Source organism: Capra hircus, chromosome 16 (assembly GCF_001704415.2).
Source record: "Capra hircus breed San Clemente chromosome 16, ASM170441v1, whole genome shotgun sequence".
Classification (NCBI taxonomy): domain Eukaryota; kingdom Metazoa; phylum Chordata; class Mammalia; order Artiodactyla; family Bovidae; genus Capra; species Capra hircus.
Window position 1 is genome coordinate 60,518,761 of NC_030823.1, and position 24,152 is coordinate 60,542,912.

Sequence of the window (24,152 nt, forward strand, 5' to 3'; positions counted from 1 at the left end):
ATAGTAATGATAGCTCAATCCAGAAGAAATTCTAATATTTGAGTTTTCTGGTTTGAAAAGTTGTATTTAAATTTTCATTTATCTACATTTAATGTCTAGGAAGTACAATATGATAATAATAAATGGCTTCCAGATCCAAAACTATATTAGAATAAATTTTGTAATGTAAGTAGAATGGAAATGTAAGCTAAAGAAAAAAATGAAATGATATAAAATTTCCAAATGTTAAGAGCTCATTTATGTATTTGATAATGAATGGATGATGGTTATTATTATTGCTATGGCATTAAAATTCCATTAGTTACATTTTAACCAATGTCATATTAATTTAAAATGCAAAGAATTATGATGCATCAGAAATTTCATTGCTTATAACTATTTAAATGTGCTCAAAATGTTTTGTTATAATTTTATTCAAGATAGTTTCTAAATTTTTTTTGAGGTTATGAAAGCAAAAAATACTTGAAAACACTGGTATACATGATTTGTTTTGCTATTGAATTATCCCCTCTTTGGAATTATTTATTGCTGTTTCATTTATTTTGGTCATCTGATGACCAAACTCATTGGAAAAGTCCCTGATGCTAGGAAAGATCAAGGGCAGAACAAGAGGGTATCAGAGGATGAGATGGCTGGATGGTATCAATGATGCAATGAACATGAACTTGGGCAGACTCCGGGAGATGGTGAGGGACAGGGAGGCCTGGCGTGCTGCAGTCCATGGGGTCGCAAAGAGTCAGACATGACTGGACAACTGAGCAACAACAATAATTTCATCTATTGGTGGTTTTTGACTAGCAGACATTAGATAAGCATTCATTGGGGTGATAAATAATTCCAATTATGTCAAAGCTAGTGCCAGTGAGATAATTTCGTCTCAATTATATGTCACTAGAGGAACCAGAGATCAAATTGCCAACACCTTGGGTCATAGAGAAAGTAAAGGAATTCCAGAAAAGCATCTACTTCTGCTTCATGGAGTACACTAAAGCCTTTGACGGTGTGGATCACAACAAACTGTGGAAAATTTGAAAGAGATGGGAATACCTATCTCAGGAGATCTTAGTGTCTAATGAGAAATCTGTATGCAAGTCAAGAAGCAACAGTTAGAACTGGACGTGAAACAACAGACTGATTCCAAATCAGGAAAGGAGTATGTCAGGCTGTATATTGTCACCCTGCTTGTTTAATTTATATGCAGAGTACATCATGCGAAATGGTGGGCTAGATGAAGCACAAGCTGGAATCAAGATTGCTGGGAGAAATATCAATAACCTCAGATATAGAGATGACACCACCCTTATGGCAGAAAGTGAAGAACTAAAGAGCCTCTTGAAAGTGAAAGAGAAGAGTGAAAAAGCTGGTTTAAAACTCAGCACTCAGAAAACTAAAATCATGGCATCCAGTTCCATCACTTCATGGCAAATAGATGGGGGAACAGTGGAAACAGTGATGGACCTTATTTTTGGGGGCTCCAAAATCACTGCAGATGATGACTGTAGCCATGAAATTAAAAGAGGCTTGCTTCTTGGAAGAAAAGCTATGACAGAACTAGACAGCATATTAAAAGCAGAGACATTACTTTGCCGACAAAGGTCCGTCTAGTCAAAGTTATGGTTTTTCCAGTAGTCATGTATGAATATGAGAATTGGACTATAAGGAAAGCTGAGCGCCAAAGAATTGATGCTTTTGATGTTGGAGAAGACTCTTGAGAGACCCCTGGACTGTAGGAAGATCAAACCAGTCAATCCTAAAGGAAATCAGTCCTGAATATTCATTGGAAGGACTGGTGCTGAAGCTGGAACTCCAATGCTTTGGTCACTTGATGCCAAGAACTGACTCATTGGAAAAGACCCTGATGCTGGGAAAGACTGAAGGTGGGAGAAGGGAATGACAGAGGATGAGATGGTTGGATGGCATCACTGACTCAATGAACATGAATTCGAGCAAGCTTGGGGAGTTGGTGATGGACAGGGAAGCCTGGCATGCTACAGTCATGGGGTCACAAATAGTCGGACACGACTGAGCAACTGAACTGGAAGAAAAGCTATGACAAACCTAGAGAACATATTAAAAAGCAGAGATACCACTTTGCTGATAAAAGTCTGTGTAATCAAAGCTATGGTTTTTCCAGCAGTCATGTACAGGTATGAGAATTGGACCATAAAGAAGGCTGAGCACTGAAGAATTGTTGCTTTTGAAATGTGGTGTTGGAGAAGACTCTTGAGAATCTCTTGGACAGCAAGATCAAACCAGTCAATTGCAAAGGAAATCAACCTTGAATATGCATTGGAAGGGCTGAAGCTGAATGAAGCTCCAGTACTTTGGCCACCTGATGTGAAAAGCTGACTCATTGATAAAGACCCTGATGCTGGGAAAGATTGAGAGCAAGAGGAGAAGGGAATGACAGAGGATGAGATGGTTGGATGGCATCACTGACTCAAGGAACGTGAGTTTGAACAAGTTCCGGGAGCTCGTGCTGGACAGAGAAGCCTTGTAGCCCCTGGATTCACAAAGAGTTGGACACGACTGAGCAACTGAACTGAACTGATACTAAATCTGATTAGTCTCCCCACATCTCCTCATTTACAAAACATATCTGATCACAACCATTCCTCTGCTTAAAATCCTTCAAGGTTGTCTCATTGGTCATAGGGAAAGGCTAGTCCTTTGTGCTGCAGGGCCTGCCTGGGCTGGCCCCTGCTTGCTTGTCTAGCCTTAACTGCCGCCAGTGTCCTCCTTGCTCCCTGGATTGCTGTTATACCATCCTCTTCAGTTTCTCAGACGTCTCCTGCTGGTTTCGTTTTACACTGTCATGTTATATGCTGTTCCTGCTGCTTGGAGTGCTTCTGCTGCTCTAGCGAATGCTTTCTTACCTGTCAGATTTCATCTCAGATGACACTTTCAGAGTCTCTCACTGCCCCTCTCCCAATTCTTGCAGACTAGATTGGGCCCACTAATTTTTTTTTCATCTTTACTTTTTTCTTCAGATCCGTATTACACTTTGTATATTGTGTGAGTATTTGATTAAAGTCTGCTTCCTTGGGTAAGGTGTAATCTCTGAGGACAGAGTTTATATGTATTTTGCTTATTATTATATTCCTAGCACCTGGCTCATTGCCTGATTCATGGGAGGAACTTTCTGCTTGTCGAATGAATGACACTGAATTAGTCCTATTTCTACTACACCAGTGATTTTAGAGTAACGTTTTAATGTTTGAAATCCTTCTTTGCCATATGCTTTATATAATCACCCATCTGTTGATGAAGTAGCATTTGGGAAAAAATAGAATTTTAAGTTATTTATTCCTTATTTGTAAGTCACACTTTTAAAAAAATCTCAGAACACTTTTTTTTTTCCCTAAAAGCGTGGAACCAGTAGTGCTAAATATTCTTCCTATATTTGATGGAACCTAGTCACATGTTAATTTTTATTTATCAGCCGTCTTCATTTATGAGTAGCTTTTGAGACGGTAAGAAGCCATAGAAGCATAATAAAAATGCAAAGCGATGGTGGTAATATTACAGTTTATGCCTCTAAAACCATTTTTCCACAGAATCATATTCTTGAAAATTTTAATAAGTGCTCTTCACCCCCTTCCCTATCTTCCCTCTGTCCTCAGCTATCCTCTCTCTACCCCCAGGAAGGATGGTGTTCTTATAAATAACTTTCAGAGTTCACAGTATACTACTTCTCCTCCTTAAGAAATAATAACAATGTATGTTAGCATAGTAAAGCTTCTTTTACCTTGAAGCAAAGTTTCTCAACTTGGTGGTGGTAACATTTCAGATTCTCTGATGAGGAAGAGGAAAGAGAGAAGATGATGTTCTGGGCCTTACAGGGTGTTTAGCAGCATCCTTGGCCTCTATCCCCTAGACTCCAGTAACACCTTCTTAGTTTTGAGAAACAGAAATTCCTCTAGACATTTCCAAATGACCCCCAGGAGACAAAATCATCCCTCATTGAGAACTACTACATTAAAGAGATCAACTTATACTTGTATTTCCTAGACATACTTGAATTCCTTGAAATTCTTCTCCTTCTCCTCCTTTCCTGTCTTCTCTATACATAATGTCCTGGGAAATGCTATTTTAGATTATCTTTTTAGTAAAACTAAGCTAATTCTACTTTTTTCTTCTACTTTTTAGACGACTCCTTAAAACCCTTCAAAACTTTGCATTGCACTTTGAATGAAATCTAAACTCAACATGATCTTCCTGCATGTAAAGGCCTTTGCTTACTTCTCTGACCTTACCTCCTGTCACATCACACTGTCAGTCCCATTGTGGTCTGCCTTCAGGTCCCCTCAGGCACCCAAATTTCTTTCCTCACACGCTGTTCCTTCTGTTGGTAATCATTTGCCCTTTCTTTTCCTTATGTTTTAAGCTGAGGTTTCAGATAAAAAATTATCTCCTATGGAGAGGTCTACTCTGATGATCTCTTACCCTGCCAAAAAGGATAGTCATCCATTCTGGTTCTACAGTCTATCTCAATACCCTGGTTTGTTGTTTTCATTATACTTTCTAGTTTGTAACTCTTTGTTTATTTGTGTGGGTTTTTTTCCTTTCTGCTTCTGTCATTAGACTACAGACTTCATGAGAGCAGAAACCACATCTATCTTGTTCTTCTATCTCCAGCATTTAGCACAGAGCCTGTCACAATAATTTATTTGTTGAATAAATAAATAGGCTTTAGTGTTTCAATGTGTTTCTGTTATAGGGTTAAACTTGGAGTTAAAATATTTTTTATTGAGATATAATTTAGGTACCATAAAATTTCATCTTTTGAAAGTATAAAATTTAGTGGTTTCTAATATATTCACAAGGTTACACAACCATCACTACTGTCTAATTCCAAGACATTTTCATCACTCCCAATCTCCTTCGCCGCAGCCCCTGCCAACCACTAGTCTGCTTTCTGTCTTTATGGATTTGCCTGTTCTGGACATGTATAAAATGGGATTCTATACTATGTGATATTTAGTGTTTAGCTTCTTTCCTTTTCCGTGATACTCTCAAGGTCTGTGCTGTAGCATGTATATTACTCCTACATGCTGTGTGTGTTGTAGCATGTATAATTACTACTGCATCTAAAGGCTGAAAAATATTTTATTACATGGATATGCCATGTTTGTTTATCTTACATCAGTTTATAGACTCTTTGATTATTTCCACTTTTTGGCTATTATGAATAATGCTGCTATAGGCATTCTTGCACAATTCTTTTTTCACTTCTGTTGTGTATATATATACCTAGAAGTGGAATTGCCAGATCATATGGTAGGTAGCTCTGTATTTAATATTTTGAGGAACTTAAACATTTTTCCCGAGTGCCTCATCATTTCGTATTCTCACCAGCAGTATACAAGCGTTTCAGTTTGTCTTCACCCTTGCCAACACTTGTTGTCTTTTTTTGGGAAATGTCTGTTCAGATCCTTGCCCATTTTAAAAATTGGGTTTAATTGGGCTGTTTGTCTTTTAGTTGTGGAGTTCTAGGAGTTCTGGATATTAGATTCTTATCTGACATGGTTTGCATATATTTTCTTCCATTCTCTGGTTGTCTTTTCACTTTCTTGATAGTGCCTTTTAAACACATAAGTTTTTTATTTTGATGAATTCTATTTTATCAGTATTTTCTTTTATTACTTATACTTTTGGAAATTTATCTTAGGATAAATTTGCCTCATCTAAGATCATGAAGATTTATGCCTATTTTTCTTTAATAGTTTTATACTTTTCAAATTTATATTTAAATCTTTGATCCATTTAGACAATTTTAGTATATGATGTGAGAGAGGGGTCAGCTTCATTCCTTTGTACACAAATATTTAATTGTTGGAGTTAGTCTTTTTAAACTTTAATAGAGAGTTACAGTTTTCTCAAAATTATTATGAAACAAATATGTTTCATATTTACAATTTAAAAAATAAAATATGGAGTGCATACTGTGTACCAGACATTATGCTGGGCATTGGAGAAGGAAATGGCAACCCACTCCAGTGTTCTTGCCTGGAGAATCCCAGGGACAGCGGAGCCTGGTGGGCTGCCATCTATGGGGTTGCACAGAGTCGGACACTACTGACGCGACTTAGCAGCTGCAGGATCTATAAAGATAAAAAATATATAATTCTTACCTTCAATCTCTCAAAGCTCTGGAAATTAAGAAAACTGAAAGTAGTCATAAAAATTTGAGATTACTGATTGTTTTGAAGAATTGGTTTTTGAGAGATTTTATGTGAAAGTAAGATGACACTTATGGTTTTATATATATATATATATACACACACACACACACAGACACGCATATATAGTCCTGAAAATTGCTATAAAAAGCACTTGATGGTGGTTGCTATGCAGTAAGAATATTTTACCTTGATTAGTACTCTTAGAATTATTTGCTATTAACTTAGTAATTTTGGGAGTGGTAGATGAGAAATAAATTGTCTGTCATCCACAAATGCAAGGTAGAGATAAAACCATAACAGAAATGACAGATCTCTCATTATTCTCTCTCTCTTTGGTATAACTGACTGTATTAATATTTATTTAACTAAGAGCAAAGGGTTCTTTATAGCAATACTCTCTGAGTCATTCTTTGCCAGTTCTGGATTTTTTTTCCCACCCTTTCGTCTTTCTTCCTTTTTTTCCTCTTGATGCTAATCTTACATTTGTTGATAGATCTTGCTAATATATGGACTTATTTACACTAGATTTCTTTGAACTAAATTTAGTCTTTTGTGACTAATTGAATTAATAGTTTTGTGACTGATTGACATTAGGACATGTTGGGGTTTTTTCCTAATAATACAATAGAGGATAAGATTAAAATTTTTTTTAAATGGGTAGATAAGTAGAGTAAGATATTACTCTTATTCTAAATAAGCTATAGCCAGATGTATTATAAAAGCAGCATCTGGAGGATTCCCAGGCTGTCTGGTTGTGAGGACTCAGTTCTTTAACTATGTGGGCCTGAGTTCAATCCCAGATATGGGAACTAAGATCCTGAAAGCCATTTAGAAAGGCCAGAAGAAAAAAAAGAGTAGCATATGTTACCTTGGAGCATCTTTTAACTCAAGGTCAGTTTTTCAAAAAGCTTTGACCTGCTTTATGGTTTGAAAAAATAATTCTCACTGGCCTTGGGCAGTTACAGCCTTTATTGTACTTTAGCTGCTAAGCTTACATGAGGAACTTAAAATAGCCATCCTTTCTTTACTGCAAAATCAGTAGAATCCTGCATAAATTTTTCAGTTCTAAAGCATAAGAATAGAGAAGTAGTAGTCCTATTTTTTTTTTTACATTTTTGTTTTCAAATTAAATGGATAGATTCAACATGCTTTTTAAAACTTCATTTTAAGCTTTTGTTTTCTTTAAAATATCTCTGGAATTCGTGTGTGTGTGTGTTACATACTACTTAGGAAATACTACTTCTCTTATTACTGGAGAGGTGAATTACTTAAGGATTTCTGGGATTCTCCTAAGATTTGAAGCATCTGAGGGATGTAAAAGAACCTATACTTTATCTGGGCATTTCAAGCTTAGAGTGCCCTAGAGATCCAGAAATAAGAAAGTTGTAAATTACAGTTATCATCGGGAGTCTCGTCAGAGCTCACTGGTCAAGAAACATACCCTTTTTAGCCTTGGGGTTCCTGAAGATGTATATATCTGTACTATAATATTGAGTAAATCAATATGCTATATGACAACTCACAAAGTGGATCCTGCCTGCAAAGACATACATTGATTGGCCCACACAGTGTTTTTAAAATATCTAGATTTATGACTTCTCCCTGAAAAATTGGAAGATCTGACAACCTAGGCAGCAGCTAGCTAGATGGACTTGTGCTCTGCCGTTAACTAGAATCCATACTACTACTTCTCCTGAATGTGTCAGTTGCCATTTATCACCACACTTGCACAATTACCCAGTTACTTAGCTCATTTATGTTCCTATCCAGCAACTGAACATTTGGAATATCTAATTTATAACCATCAGTCTATGTCTCTTTCTCTATGTCTGGTACAGCTAAGGTAAAAATGAGTAGGTAGTTAGAACAATCAACTCATTCTTTTCCAGAAACCATTACATATTCATGTATTCATTTTCTGCTACATTTTAAAATGCAGTATTAGTCTACTGTCTGCTAAATCTTATTGAATTCACCTGCCAGTACCTTGAGACTGCTTTGATCACCTCTGTCTGCAGTGGTGTCTTCTGAAGTCTTATGAATACTTATTTTCTCCACCACTATAAATTTATTATAGTAGAGATTTAGAAAACCTCATTCAATTTAAAAATTGTGTGCCTGTGAAGAAGCCTTTGATTAACCTTTCCTTAATATGGTTCACAAGTTCATTTTTTCAAAGAAATGCATATATTGTTGTCATTTTGAAGACTAAGAAAGTATTAGTAACTTACATTTTTGTTTCCCTAGTTGGTCTTTGGATGTTAAATTTAAATATTGTTTTCCTTGCTTTCAGTAACAGATGAGGACACAGTAAAGAGGTATTTTGCCAAGTTTGAAGAAAAGTTTTTCCAAACCTGTGAAAAAGAACTTGCCAAAATCAACACATTTTATTCAGGTAAGCAATTTTTTGGTACAACATACAGGAGACAATTTCTGCTGCTAAGGAAGGAGAAACTCTACCATGTCATTGTTGAAACTTCTGATCATTTTTAGATTGGGCCTTTTCCTACTATACTGCAATTAAGGGATATTTTCTTTAGCTGAGGTAGGAATACATATGGTTCTTCACTCTTTGAGCTTTGTATGGTCATTGCCCAATTCTCTCGCAGTTGTAAGGATTTCAGGAACTCATTATGAATCGATACTTTGACACAGCTTCACCATGGCCCATTCCCGAGTATTAAAGAGTCAGAAACATGGTTTTACCATTTCTCTCATAGCTTAATGACATAGCTACAGCTTATTAACTATGTCACTTTTAATGCCTTTCCATCGCATGAAACACTCATGTGTGTCTCTCTAGGATATGGCCTCCAGAGTGGCATCTACCAGATGCGAATGGAGTTGAGATGAAAACTTCTATTTCTTTATGTCTGACCCTTTAACATTTTGTTTTTATATATGTATTTACCCCCCTAACTCCTTTAACATCTATCTGCTTTTCCATCTCACAGAACTCTAAATCCTTGATTCCTTCATTCTGTTCCAGTTGACCAGGATCCTCCCCAAATTACTTTCATTTCTATCAGTCCTTGTGCTTTTAATCCCTTCACCCTCGCTGCCTTATATTGATTGTTTCTGCCTGGCTAAACTCCAGCTGTAGAGTTTTACCAGCTTTTACCTTCTTCATTCCTACCCCCAGGCTGCTTAGGACAGTTAGGGGGGAAAAAAACACCATATAGCGAAACAAATGTGAACCACTGTAAATTCATTGTTGCATTCTTAACTATGTTCTCAAAGCTGCCTGTGAGTCCTACTCTGCCCTTTTCCATACTCCAGAGTGCTTTTCTAAACCCCATACCATTTTCTTGAATTATCTGACCCAACCATCCTTCCTATCATGTTCATTATAGATCCTTCTTTACAAATAAAAATAAAGACTTTCAGTTCCTATTGGTGTGTAATACTTATGGAGATCTATGCCGCTCCCTCCCCTCAAAAACTTATAGACATTCTTACCCTACAAATATTTTCCTCCAATATTTGTAGAAAAGATATATCCCTTCAGTCCATGGCAAATTCTATAACTAATGACCGAGTTTCAGCTCCTAGAGACCTTGTTCCAGAAATTATTTCCTCTAAGACTTATTGAATAAATAGTCTCCTTAGCAAGTCACTCCTTTAAACAGAAAATAAATTTAAAAAGGAAGCAAATATCTAAACTCTGTGTTTTCCTTCTCGTTTTTCACCTATGGCTGGATTTCTTCCTAGGCAGAGGAAGCAAAGGCACAGAGCTGTGAAAGGACATAGCATATGTACGTGTCTTTTTCACTTGGTTACAAGTATGTAGAAGGCAGAGACAAAACAAATATTATTTGACACCATGCAATTGCGTAGCTTTTCAACAAGGGTTAAAAATGTACAGCAGAAATTACAGTGTTCAAAGAAATTAGACTTCCTAATTTCCACAATTAGGAAGTAAGAGGATAAAGAGGAATCAGGATATAGACAGATGAGAGGGCAGCCACATAATGTAGAGTGAGGAAAATGGAGACTAAAAGAGGAAGGCATTTACAAAGAAAAGAGTGTTTAGACTAAGAAAAGTCCATTGGATATGATCTAAGGTTGTAAATGAGAAACATACAAAGTCAAGTTCATTAGCATTTTTCTTTTACTATAATTTTTCTGGGAAGGCTCTCTGAACCCAACTCTAATTAAATATAAATTAGATTACAAAAAATAGGTAATGTTTTTTGATTTCCAAAGAAAATTAAATATCTGCTCTTAGCAATAGTTACATACTTAATATATTTTGAGTTACAATAAAAAATGCATGCAAGGCTTCCTTGGTTGCTCACTAGTAAAGAATCCACCTGCCAATACAGGAGACATGAGTTTGATCCTTGATCTGGGAAGATCCCACATGTCACAAAACAGCTAAGCCCATGTACCCCAGACTCTAGAGGCTGTGCTCTAGAGTCTGGGAGGCACAATTATTGACCCCATGTGCCCTAGAGCCCATCCTTCACAACAAGAGAAGCCACTGCGGCGAGAAGCCCACACACCACAGCTAGAGAGTAGCCCCCGCGTGCCGCAACTAGAGAAAAGCTTGCACAGCAACAAAGGCCCAACACACCCAAAGAAAATTAACAGTTATTCTTTTAATACATATAAATTATGACCTCATCATACAGACAGATGTGTGTGTTTTATGTATGTTTGCAAACATCTTTATATGTGTGTATGTGCAATATATTTGATTAAAAGTATTCTCATGAAACACTACTTATTCTTTAAAGTATAAAGAATATAATCTTTATTCTTTATTCTCTATTTGATTTTTTAAATGCTGATTTATTATACACTAAATTGCTTTCATGATCGCGTTTTGGGTTACAACCCTCAGTTTGAAAAATGATATCTTAGACTTGGTTACTTTTCAAAGATCATTTTGGGCTTTCTACTATTAAAAATTTGGGAGCTATGATTTAATAACTTCCTATCTCTGTGTGTATTGGCAGAGAGCCATTGAAGCATGTCTCTTGATGTCATTAAGCAGTAGGTACAGATTGATAGTCTTCAGACTGAGTTTTTGCCAGGTCAGGAAGTAATGGGTAATATGAAGACATGACTGACAGAAATAGAGTTTGGCACTTATCCTAGATGGTATCACTTTTCTCCTTATTTAGCTACCTTCTCCATGGCAGATTGTCTTGTAGACTGCAAACCTCAGATATTAGGGCACATGAAAAACTATAGATGATACAGGAATGAATTCATCTTTTAAACCCTACCGCTACCCAGTCACATCTCACAAGTTATTTTATGGTCAGCTAAAAATGGTTGTTTTTAAAGTGAGATCTAGCATTGATTGAAGGCTTCCCAGGTGGTTCAGTGGTAAAGAAATCTGCCTGTCAAGGCAGGAACCGCAGGAGATGCAGGTTTGATCCCTGGGCCAGGAGTAATCCTTGGAGGAGGAAATGGCAACCCACTCCAGTATTCTTGCCAGGATAACCCCATGGGCAGAGGAGCCTGATGGGGTCACATGGGGTCACAAAGAGTTGGACACCACTGAGCACAGCATTGGCTGAAACCTTGAAGTACTCCCCCAAAATGCTATAAAAGTCAAACCAATGAAAGATATGAATACTACTAAAATATAGATGCTTATTTTCATACCAAGTCTATCACCTACAAATTGTTTTTTGGATTTTTGAACTTTATTATTTTTTTAAAGATGTATGTAACCTTCCTATGCATCTGCATATGTACCTGTAAAATGAGCAAAGTGGTTCTCAGCCCTCTAGGGTTTCACCTGTAAACAGTCAGAAACTGTTGTCAATATTTCAGAAAACCTAATGTAAATTTTTTATTTCTTATTACATATTTTTAGCTAATAAGATAGAAGTTTTTTTTAGAGTTACAGATTCAATCTTCAATATTTGAAGGCCATGGGAAGAGAGGGAAATTTTTTAAAGGTGTCCTTTTGATGATAACATTTTTGTTTATCCCTGACCTAGAAGTCTTCCAGCTGTTTTCTATTACTGAAAATGGTATCAGTCAATACAAACTGAAGATTGTAGTGCTAGAAACTTTTTTTTTTTAATGACGACCAGTACTGTTCTTTTCCATTGGGAGTACTAGTTACTTCGTGTCACAAATTTCTCTTCTTGAACCAATTTGCTTTCTCCCTTCATTCAAAATACTTGGCTTCTAAGGAGTATTTTCGTGTGCCTACATTTGAAAGAGTCTTAGACTGTATCTGTTTCTTTCATTATGGGAAGTCCTTTTAATTGGTTGGAATAATTTATTTTATTTTTTTAAGTGTTCACAGCAGCTTTATTTATCATAGGTCAAACTAGAAACAACCAAATATTAATCAGCAAGTAAATGGTTGAACATATAGTTTATCCTTACAATGGAATACTTCTCAGCAGCAAAAAGCAACACGTTACTAGAACATACAGCAATATAGAGGCTCTTAAAAATGTTCACAGACTTAGAGAAGGCTCTGTTTAAAATCAGTAACCAACAAGGACCTTCTGTATAGCACAGGAAACTCTGCTCAACACTGTGTGACAGTCTGGATGGGAGGGGAATTTGGGAGAGAATGGATAATGTACATGTATGACTGGGTCCCTTCCCCATTCACCTGCAACTATCACAACATTGTTTGCTAATCAACTGTACCCCGGTACAAAACAAAAAGCCCCAAAATAAATGTCCTGCAGAGCAAAAGAAGCCAAACACCAAAGACTATACATTATATCATTTCACTTACATTAAGTTCTAGAAAAGACAGTGCTTACCTTTAGGCACGTAATGGCAGAAAATAAGGAGTTTCCTAGTTGGGATGCGGGGTGGGGTGGTCAGTAATTGAAACCAAATGGATATGAGGAAACTTTCTGGCATGAAATATTCTATTTCTTGACTATAGTGGTGATGAGTCAAAACTCATCAAGCCATATACTTAATACATGTGCATTTAATTCTATTTAAGTTAGGCCTCAAAAGAGTTTATTTTTTGATTTAAGTGATAGTCAATTAATATTAAGTGTCCAGTTATTTCTTATTCCATATGCCCACAAATCAGCAGTCAAGGGCAGGAAGTACTCTGCTGTGGAAGTAATTGACTTACATTATCAAAAGGATATAGGGCTGCTCATTCATGTGAGCAGAGAGATACAACCCTAACTGACCTTTTCTTTCTCTTTTCTTCTTTCTGTACTCTTCCTTCCTTCCTTGCTTTTCTTTTTGTTTCTTTCTAAGACTGAAAGCATGGGGAATGCCCAGTCATGGGTAAAATAGTTTCAGGATTGAATCTTCACAAAAAAGCAGACTGTCATCTAAATTAGTGTTCTTTTAAACAGTTGTAGCTTGCAACCCAATAACTGGTGACCGCTGTGGGGTCATCACAAGCATTTTTTAAAAATATGAACAGGATTATAGATTGAGGGCAAGAGGAGAAGGGGCAGCAGAGGATGAGATGGCTAGATAACATCACTGACTCAGTGGACATGAGTTTAAGCAAACGTGGGGAGATAGTGAATGACAGGGAGGCCTGGCATGCTGCAGTTGATGGGGTTGCAAAGAGTTGGACATGACTTAGTGACTGAAAAACAGCAAGAGAATATAGTAGAATAGAAAATATCAGAGTACATCTAATATATTTCTTTACTAATTTTATCTTTTAAACTTTATGATGCTTGTTATTATAGAGTTTTACAAAGTTCTATGGAAATGAACATGAAGATGCATAAACGGAAACATTTAAATTTGGTCTTTGAAAATGGGTGGGCATTTGCCGAATCCTTTTGGCGAAGTGTGTTTGGGAATGGCTTTGTGAGAAAAATTGGTGTACAGTGTTCCAAGAAAAGGGAAAAAACCTATCCAGATGCATAATGCATTAAAGTCCATAACATATTTGGGGGTAAGGAGGATAACAGTCTGCTGAGGCTGAAGTTGTAAAAAAATTAGTGCTATTGATTAGACAGAAAAGAATGGAAGAATAGGTTATTATTTTCACACATAGAGGTTTTAGCCTTAAGTATATGAGGTTGTAAGAATTTCAGGTCGTAAGAATTCCATGTAAAAGCAGTGCAAAAATTGCATGTAATGTAATAAGATTACCTGAATCACCTGCAATGGGTCAGCATTCTCATAAACTTACTTTGTATCTCAGGTAACAGTAAAATCCATAAATTGAATCTGCAAGATGATAATATTGAAAGACAAACAAATGATAAAAGTGTTCTAAGATATTTATTTTATTTAATCAAGAATTATTCTTCAATTGCATAACAACATAATAGCTTTGCTATTTTGAAGATGCCTTGTATTTCTAAAACAACTTTTCTAAAAGTAAAAAATATGTATACAAATCTCACTAAAACTAAAATAGATCTTGATAACCTTTTTTTAGCTCTTTGAGGGGATTCAGGCACTTTGAAAGTTCTTGAATGGTTATTGGAAATTTTTATCAAATACTTTATTATATGAGAGGTTATGGAATAAGCAGATTTAATAGTAATTTGTTCTTATTCAGAGTGTGACTTGGTTCACTGGCATGAATAGAAATTGGAATTTATTGCCAAAATAGACAGTTTTCATCAGTATTTATAAAATTGCTTAGGAATATTCACTTTTAGTTTTTATAACGGTTGATAAACCAAATATATTTTATATGCATATGTGATACTTTTTCCTAGATTCTGTGCTATTCCATTGGGTTAGCTCAGCTGGTAAAGAATCTGCCTACAATGCAGGAGACCCTGGTTCGATTCCTGGGTTGGGAAGATCTCCTGGAGAAGGGATAAGCTACCTACTCTAGTGTTCTTGGGCTTCCCTGGTGGCTCAGATGGTAAAGAATCCACTTGTAATGCACCTGGGTTCAATCCCTGGGTTGGGAAGATCCCCTGGAGAAGGGAACGGCTACCCACTCTGGTATTCTGGCCTGTAGAATTCCATGGACAGAGGAGCCCAGCAAGCTTACAGTCCATTGGGTAGCAAAGAGTTGGCCGTGACTGAGCGACTTTCACACTTTGAAGCTTTTTGGAGGTCTGAGTCTAGAAAACGGTGATATCATTACAAAATAGACTTGGACACTTGGTGTCAAAAAAGCAGTGTTTCTCATCCTTTTAAAACCTGTGCCCCTTTGGGTAAGTTTAGAGCTCTCACCCCGTAACTGTAGTAATATTGATTTTTCTTCAAATTGCAGATGCTTTACCCTCCACACTCCCACCTAGGCATTCTCCCGCATATGCTCTTCTAGATAGTCTTGTCCTTGAGAAAGAGAATCACTAGTTTAAAGTAACAAAATAACCCTTGAAGTTTTTATTTTTCCTTATGTCTGTGTAGGAACTTGAATTAGTAGAGAGAACTTTTTTCCTACATATCCATTCATTCATGCAACAAACATGGATTGAGCCCACGTTTGCAAAGATGAAGATGATAGTTCACAGAAAACTTGTATGTGAATCTTAACAGCAGCATAATTTATATAGTAAAAAGACTTAAAGTGAAGTTACTCAGTCATGTCTGACTCTGCAACACCATGGACTGTAGCCTACCAGGCTCCTCTGTCCATGGGATTTTCCAGGCAAGAATACTGGAGTCGGTTGCCATTTCCTTCTCCAGGAGGTCTTCCCGACCCAGGAATTGAACCCGGGTCTCCTGCATTGTAGGCAGATGCTTTACTGTCTGAGCCACCAGGGAAGACCTAAAAAGACTTAAAAACAATCCGCATGTCCACAAACTGATGAATATTTAAAGAAAATGTGGTATATCCATATGGTGAAATACAGTTTAGCAGTGAAAGGATACATAGAATATGAAAATTTTCAGATGCAAAATAAAGCATATACTTAATATGGCTATAGACATAAAAGAGTGTATCAAAACCATGAGCAGAGTAGAAACTATGAAAATTGACTTTTAAAAATAATCAATTAGAAATTTTTAAATGATAATAAAATTGCTTACACTATGAATTGGGTAGACTTTAAGAGAGAATTTATAAACTGGAAGATAGAGCTGAAGTAGTTACTCAGAATGTAATGCAAAGAGAGAGAGAGGACTATTCAAGACATGTAAAAGGCAGAACAAGAAGGTCAAGAAGTGGGATTTGATATCGATGATTTTCTCTTTCCACTACCCATTCCATATTTCCTTTGTCCTCAGCCAGTGTCTTAGCTGGTGAGGCTTCTTTACTGGGTGGGATAACCCAGACTTTAATTCTTAAAGGGGCTGAATCCTCAGTAATTCTGTCTTTTTTTGCCTTAGTTTTCAGTAACTTTTATTATTGATCATTAAAGTCCTAGGATGTGTTCCAGAGAGTCTCCTGGGTTGCAGACACAATCCTCCTTGTTACTATTGTGTTACCTGTTCCCCTTTGTAGTCAGAAACACTTTAACCAGTAAACACCTTTGCTTTCTGGTTCGGTGGTATCATGAGCCCAAAATGGCCAGATGGAAGTCTCAGCTTCCAATTCATTAGAACCATTGTTGTGCTCCTGTGAAAGAAGAATTTCCCTTTGAGAACTAACCAATAGGCAGAACTCAAGTTGCAGGTTGGGAAGCAAAAATTCAGTTCAGTCACTCATCAAGAGGCTCTCTAGTTCTTTTTTGCTTTCTTCTGTAAGGGTGGTATCATCTGTGTATCTGAGGTTATTGATATTTCATATAATAGAGAAAGGAGCTACTCCTACTTCCACCTGCTGATTCCTAGATTATGTTTTGGCTGCCTTTCTGTCTGATTTACTTCACTTGCTATAATAATCTCTCAGTTCATTCATGTCGCTGCAAATGGCAATAATTTATTCTTTATGGCTGAACAAATACTCCATTGTATCTATATACCAAATTTTTCTTACCATTCACCAGTTAGAGGACATTTGGATTGTTTCCACTTTTTGATTATTATGAATACCAGTTTGTGTATATGTACAAGCTTTTGTGTGCATGTATATTTTCAGTTTTCCTGGGTATATACTAAGAGTGGCATTGCTGGATCTTAAGATAACTCTATGTTTTAACTTTTTGACCCCCTTGGACTGCAAGGAGATCCAACCAGTCCATTCTAAAGGAGATCAGTCCTGGGTGTTCATTGGAAGGACTGATGCTAAAGCTGAAACTCCGATACTTTGGCCACCTCGTGTGAAGAGTTGACTCATTGGAAAAGACTCTGATGCTGGGAGGGATTGGGGGCAGGAGGAGAAGGGATGGATGGGGCAGAGGATGAGATGGCTGGATGGCATCACCAACTCGATGGACGTAAGTTTGAGTAAACTCCAGGAGTTGGTGATGGACAGGGGGCCTGGCGTGCTGTGATTCATGGGGTCGCAAAGAGTCAAACACGACTGAGCGACTGAACTGAACTGAAACTGTTTTCCAGATTTACAAAGCAGCTTATACCATTTTGTGGTCTCACTCTTAGAAGCTCTTAAAAAGAAAGAGTACACTTGAGGTTTTGCAGGGGGTAAAGAGTGGGCTAGAATGAAAGGAGGCCATTACACTAAAACATGTTTTTCCTATCTCTTTCTAACTATTAGAATGCAGTATTTTTTCCCTAGAAATTTTAGGGAAACTAATTAGTAAAAATTCAGAAGTCAGTGAGAACTTTTACGAGTTTTTTTATCTTGATCTGACAGTGCTGTTTTATTCCTTATAGAAAAGCTCGCAGAGGCTCAACGCAGGTTTGCTACCCTTCAGAATGAGCTTCAATCATCACTGGATGCGCAGAAAGAAAGCACTGGTGTTACCACACTGCGACAACGCAGAAAGCCAGTCTTCCACCTGTCCCACGAGGAACGTGTCCAACATAGGAATATTAAAGACCTTAAACTGGCCTTCAGCGAGTTCTACCTCAGTCTTATCCTGCTGCAGAACTATCAGGTACTTCAGTTCTTACCATGGAGGATTAGAACCTTTAAATGATTGAGAAATTATAATAAACAGAATTACCTTGAGCTATACTAATGTGTCATTCCAAAAAGGGAAATTCTTGGCATGTTATTCTTTCAATTCTTATTGGAATTTCATTTATTCTTAAAATAAAATAATAAAATAATGTTAATAAGACTTAGGTTTTTGAAGATCATTTTTCCCACACCTTTTTATACAGTATTCAGGAGTAACCCTTGACTCAAAGAGTAATAGTCTGCTACCTATTTTTAGAAGCATCTCTAAGTAGTGAGTAGAAGTAAGAAATAGACATATATCTACCCAATCACTGCTAGCTACGTAAGAACATTTATACCCCCACCTATAGCAAAATTTCCACAAAAGCAACTGGACAGTTAACTTTCCTGCAACTAACACAAATAATGTAAAAGATACTGACTTTTCAACTTGCCACTAATAGCCCTTTCAGTTTTATTATCTGCAATATGACTATTTAAAAAAAAAAAACTTGCAAAAGAAATTTTTAAAACCCAGTCTGAAAAGTTGAACTGCTATGTATACTAACTTACAGAAATGCATGGCATTTATTCATTTGTAATTCTTTATAAATTTGTTCATATAGTTAAATCTGTAAAGAACATATTGAAAAACAGATTATTTGTTCAATAATAAATATTTAAATAGGCAAAAGCATCTCCCAAATCTTTAAAGAGACCTTACATGCTGTTGTATTTCCATTTTGTTCTTGTCACTATTACTTCTAGTCTAGTTAAGATCATCACTATATAAAAACTAAAGATTATATAATAAAAATATTACCATGGATAAATATTGGAATTTTAAAATGTAATTGTAGTGTCATGTCTGCAGTAATGTTAAGTCCTTAATGCATGTATTTATTTCCATCTTTCCCTTTCATAATTCTACTTTCTTTAACATTTCATATTTTATTAATTATGCTTACTGTTACAGGGAAGTACTCTTACTAAATTTTCTTTTATTAATTTTGCCATAAGTTTTTGTTTTGGGTCATTATTTTAAAAAGCTTCTGGAAAAATAATTGTTTATAAAAGTGCTTATCTATCTTTTATCCTTTGAGATTATCTATACTGTAAGAAATGAGAAGGCAATGGCACCCCACTCCAGTACTCTTGGCTGGAAAATCCCATGAACGGAGGACCTGGTAGGCTATAGTTCATGGGGTCGCTAAGAGTCGGACACAACTGAGTGACTTCACTTTCATTTTCACTGTCATGCGTTGGAGAAGGAAATGGCAACCCACTCTGGTGTTCTTGCCTGGAGAACCCCAGTGATGGGGGAGCCTGGTGGGCTGCCGTCTATGGGGTACCACAGAGTCGGACACGACTGAAGTGACTTAGCATACTATAAGAATACATTTATTTTGCAAATGAGGAGAAAGGAAAATGTATTGTAATCATAGGATATCCTCACCAAGGGGAGTTTAAAATGATCTGTTAAAGTATGAAAAACAAGTATTAACAAACCAGCAAGCATGCAAAACCTAATTTAGAGTGACTGCTCTGTTTTGTTTTGTTTTGTTTCACTGATGGGATTATATGATGAGGAAATTTGGGAGATGTGTTTTAAAGAAATTTGCAAATCCACAATTTTATGCTTTTTTGTCTGTTGATCAAAGAACAATAGAATTTGAAAATATAGAAAGGTATAGTATTTTAATGTTGTTGAAATGGAAGAAAAGTACAAGTTCCTACCCATTATCAGCAAAACCCTATAAATATGACCACTTCTTTTCCACTGGCTCTTTGCACACCCATCCCCAAACAGAATGTATGACAGCAAAATAAAAGTTAAGAGACGCAGATGATAGGCCATTTTCCATGCTTGTTTGTACATGTTTGCAGAGTAGGGGGGAGATGAATCGCTATACCAGTCCTTTAAAAAGCAAAAAACTAATAAATGTATTCAGTTCATGATATCAGTCAGTTCAGTCGCTCAGTCGTCTCCGACTCTTTGTGACCGCATGAATCGCAGCACCCCAGGCCTCCCTGTCCATCACCATCTCCCAGAGTTCACTCAGACTCACGTCCATTGAGTCCGTGATGCCATCCAGCCATCTCATCCTCAGTCGTCCCCTTATCCTCCTGCCCCCAATCCCTCCCAGCATCAGAGTCTTTTCCAATGAGTCAACTCTTCTCATGAGGTGGCCAAAGTACTGGAGCTTCAGCTTTAGCATCATTCCTTCCAAAGAAATCCCAGGGTTGATCTCCTTCAGAATGGACTGGTTGGATCTCCTTGCAGTCCAAGGGACTCTCAAGAGTCTTCTCCAACACCACAGTTCAAAAGCATCAATTCTTCAGCGCTGAGCCTTCTTCACAGTCCAACTCTCACATCCATACATGACCACAGGAAAAACCATAGCCTTGACTAGACGGACCTGTGTTGGCAAAGTAATGTCTCTGCTTTTGAATATACTATCTAGGTTGGTCATAACTTTTCTTGCAAGGAGTAAGCGTCTTTTAATTTCATGGCTGCAGTCACCATCTGCAGTGATTTCGGAGCCCAACAAAATAAAGTCCGACACTGTTTCTACTATTTCCCCATTATTTCCCATGAAGTGATGGGACCAGATGCCATGATCTTCGTTTTCTGAATGTTGAGCTTTAAGCCAACTTTTTCACTCTCCTCTTTCACTCTCATCAAGAGGCTTTTTAGCTCCTGTTCACTTTCTGCCATAAGGATGGTGTCATCTGCATATCTGAGGTTATTGATATTTCTCCTGGCAATCTTGATTCCAGCTTGTGTTTCTTCCAGTCCAGTGTTTCTTATGATGTATTCTGCATATAAGTTAAATAAGCAGGGTGACAATATATAGCCTTGACGTACTCCTTTTCCTATTTGGAACCAGTCTGTTGTTCCATGTCCAGTTCTAACTGTTGCTTCCTGACCTGCATAGAGATTTCTCAAGAGGCAGGTTAGGTGGTCTGATATTCCCATCTCTTTCAGAATTTTCCACAGTTTTTTGTGATCCACACATGCAAAGGCTTTGGCATAGTCACTAAAGCAGAAATAGATGTTTTTCTGGAACTCTCTTGCTTTTTCCATGATCCAGCGGATGTTGGCAATTTGATCTCTGGTTCCTCTGCCTTTTCTAAAACCAGTTTGAACATCAGGGAGTTCACGGTTCACGTATTGCTGAAGCCTGGCTTGGAGAATTTTGAGCCTTACTTTACTAGCATGTGAGATGAGTGCAGTTGTGCAGTAGTTTGAGCATTCTTTGGCATTGGAATAAAAACTGACCTTTTCCAGTCCTGTGGCCACTGCTGAGTTTTCCAAATTTGCTGGCATATTGAGTGCAGCACTTTCACAGCATCATCTTTCAGGATTTGAAACAGCTCAACTGGAATTCCACCACCTCCTCTTGCTTTGTTTGTAGTGATGCTTTCTAAGGCCCACTTGACTTCACATTCCACGATGTCTGGCTCTAGATTAGTGATCACATCATCATGATTATCTGGGTCGTGAAGATCTTTTTTGTGCAGTTCTTCCGTGTATTCTTGCCACCTCTTCTTAATATCGTCTGCTTCTGTTAGGTCCAGACCATTTCTGCATTTCGGTCCTTTATCAAGCCCATCTTTGCATGAAATGTTCCCTTGGTATCTCTGATTTTCTTGAAGAGGTCTCTAGTCTTTCCCATTCTGTTGTTTTCCTCTATTTCTTTGCATTGATCGCTGAAGAAGGCTTTCTTATCTCTCCTTGCTATTCTTTGGAACTCTGCATTCGGACGCTTATATCTTTCCTTTTCTCCTTTGCTTTTCGCCTCTCTTCTTTTCACAGCTATTTGTAAGTCCTCCCCCGACAGCCATTTCTCTTCTTTACATTTCTTTTCCATGCGGATGGTCTTGATCCCTGAGTCCTGCACAGTGTCACGAACCTCATTCCATAGTTCATCAGGCACTCTATCTATCAGATCTAGGCCCTTAAATCTGTTTCTCACTTCCACTGTATAATCATAAGGGATTTGATTTAGGTCATACCTGAATGGTCTAGCGGTTTTCCCTACTTTCTTCAATTTGCGTCTGAATTTGGTAATAAGGAGTTCATGATCTGAGCCACATTCAGCTCCCGGTCTTGTTTTTGTTGACTTTATAGAGCTTCTCCATCTTTGGTTGCAAAGAATATAATCAATCTGATTTTGGTGTTGAGCATCTGGTGATGTCCATGTGTAGAGTCTTCTCTTGTGTTGTTGGAAGAGGGTGTTTGCTATGACCAGTGCATTTTCTTGGCAAAACTCTATTAGTCTTTGCCCTGCTTCATTCTGCATTTCTGCCTGTTACTCCAGATGTTTCTTGACTTCCTACTTTTGCATTCCAGTCCCCTATAATGAAAAGGATATCTCTTTCGGGTGTTAGTTCTAAAAGGTCTTGTAGGTCTTCATAAAACCATTCAACTTCAGTTTCTTCAGTGTTACTGGTTGGGGCATAGACTTGGATAACTGAGATATTGAATGGTTTGCCTTGGAGACGAACAGATATCATTCTGTCGTTTTTGAGATTGCATCCAAGTACTGCATTTCGGACTCTTTTGTTGACCATGATGGCTACTCCATGTCTTCTGAGGGATTCCTGCCCGCAGTAGTAGATATAATGGTCATCTGAGTTAAATTCACCCATTCCAGTCCATTTTAGTTTGCTGATTCCTAGAATGTCAACGTTCACCCTTGCTGTCTCTTGTTTGACCACTTCCAATTTGCCTTGATTCATGGACCTGATATTCCAGGTTCCTATGCAATATTGCTCTTTACAGCATCAGATCTTGCTTCTATCACCAGTCACATCCACAACTGGGTATTGTTTTTGCTTTGGCTCCATCCCTTCATTCTTTCTGGAGTTATTTCTCCACTGATCTCCAGTAGCATATTGGACACCTAATGACCTGGGGAGTTCCTGTTTTGGTATCCTATCATTTTGCCTTTTCATATTGTTCATGGGGTTCTCAAGGCAAGAATACTGAAGTGGCTTGCCATTCCCTTCTCCAGTGGACCACATTCTGTCAGACCTCTCCACCATGACCCGCCAGCCTTGGGTTGCCCCACAGGCATGGCTTGGTTTCATTGAGTTAGACAAGGCTGTGGCCCTAGTGTGATTAGATTAACTAGTTTTCTGTGAGTATGGTTTCAGTGTGTCTGCCCTCTGATGCCCTCTTGCAACACCTACCATCTTACTTGGGTTTCTCTTACCATACCCAGAATATTTTCTGAATATATTTTTTTGATCAAAGAAGCAAAATAATATATATTAGCTATTTTGAAGAGTTGTACATAGGAAAATGGAGATGAAGAAGTTTTAAATTTCAGTTCAGTTCAGCTCAGTAGCTCAGTCGTGTCTGAGTCTTTGCGACCCCATCAATCACAGTATGCCAGGCCTCCCTGTCCATCACCAACTCCCAGAGTTCATTCAAACTCACGTCCATCGAGTCGGTGATGCCATCCAGCCATCTCATCCTCTGTCGGCCCCTTCTCCTCCTGCCCCCAATCCCTCCCAGCATCAGAGTCTTTTCCAGTGAGTCAACTCTTCACATGAGGTGGCCAAAGTACTGGAGTTTCATTTTTAGAATCATTCCTTCCAAAGAACAGCCAGGGCTGATCTCCTTTAGAACAGACTGGTTGGATCTCCTTGCAGTCCAAGGGACTCTCAAGAGTCTTCTCCAACACCACAGTTCTGAATTTAGGACTTCCATTAATTTACATGAAATAAAAATAATAGGATTCATAATCTAGAGTTTCTTTGTATTACTAATAGCATACAACCTCGAAATGAATAAATAAAAAAGGAAGGAAGAGTCTTATCTTTTTATAATAAATGCTTTTATAAAAGCATTGCCATTTCCCTTGGTGCTCAATCTTCATTCATCTCAGTCAGTGCAAAGTGCTTATTGTTTTTAATTTTTCTTGTAGTCGTGGAAATTATAGTAGTGTTTCTCATTTCTTTCTGTAGAATCTGAATTTTACAGGGTTCCGAAAAATCCTTAAAAAGCATGACAAGATCCTGGAAACATCTCGTGGAGCAGATTGGCGAGTGGCTCATGTAGAAGTAGCCCCATTTTATACATGCAAGAAAATCAACCAGCTCATCTCTGAAACTGAGGT

General features: G+C 37.5%; 1 protein-coding gene across 1 annotated transcript in view; it reads left to right on the forward strand.

The window, feature by feature from the left end:
• The window catches only part of XPR1 (xenotropic and polytropic retrovirus receptor 1), a 208,427-nt gene that overhangs the window by 119,407 nt on the left and 64,868 nt on the right, over positions 1–24,152 (forward strand). The window contains exons 3-5 of the mRNA XM_018060672.1: positions 8,479–8,580; positions 17,793–18,016; positions 24,001–24,150. Coding sequence (XP_017916161.1) covers positions 8,479–8,580; positions 17,793–18,016; positions 24,001–24,150 — 476 coding nt within the window. The remainder of the gene's footprint in view (positions 1–8,478; positions 8,581–17,792; positions 18,017–24,000; positions 24,151–24,152) is intronic.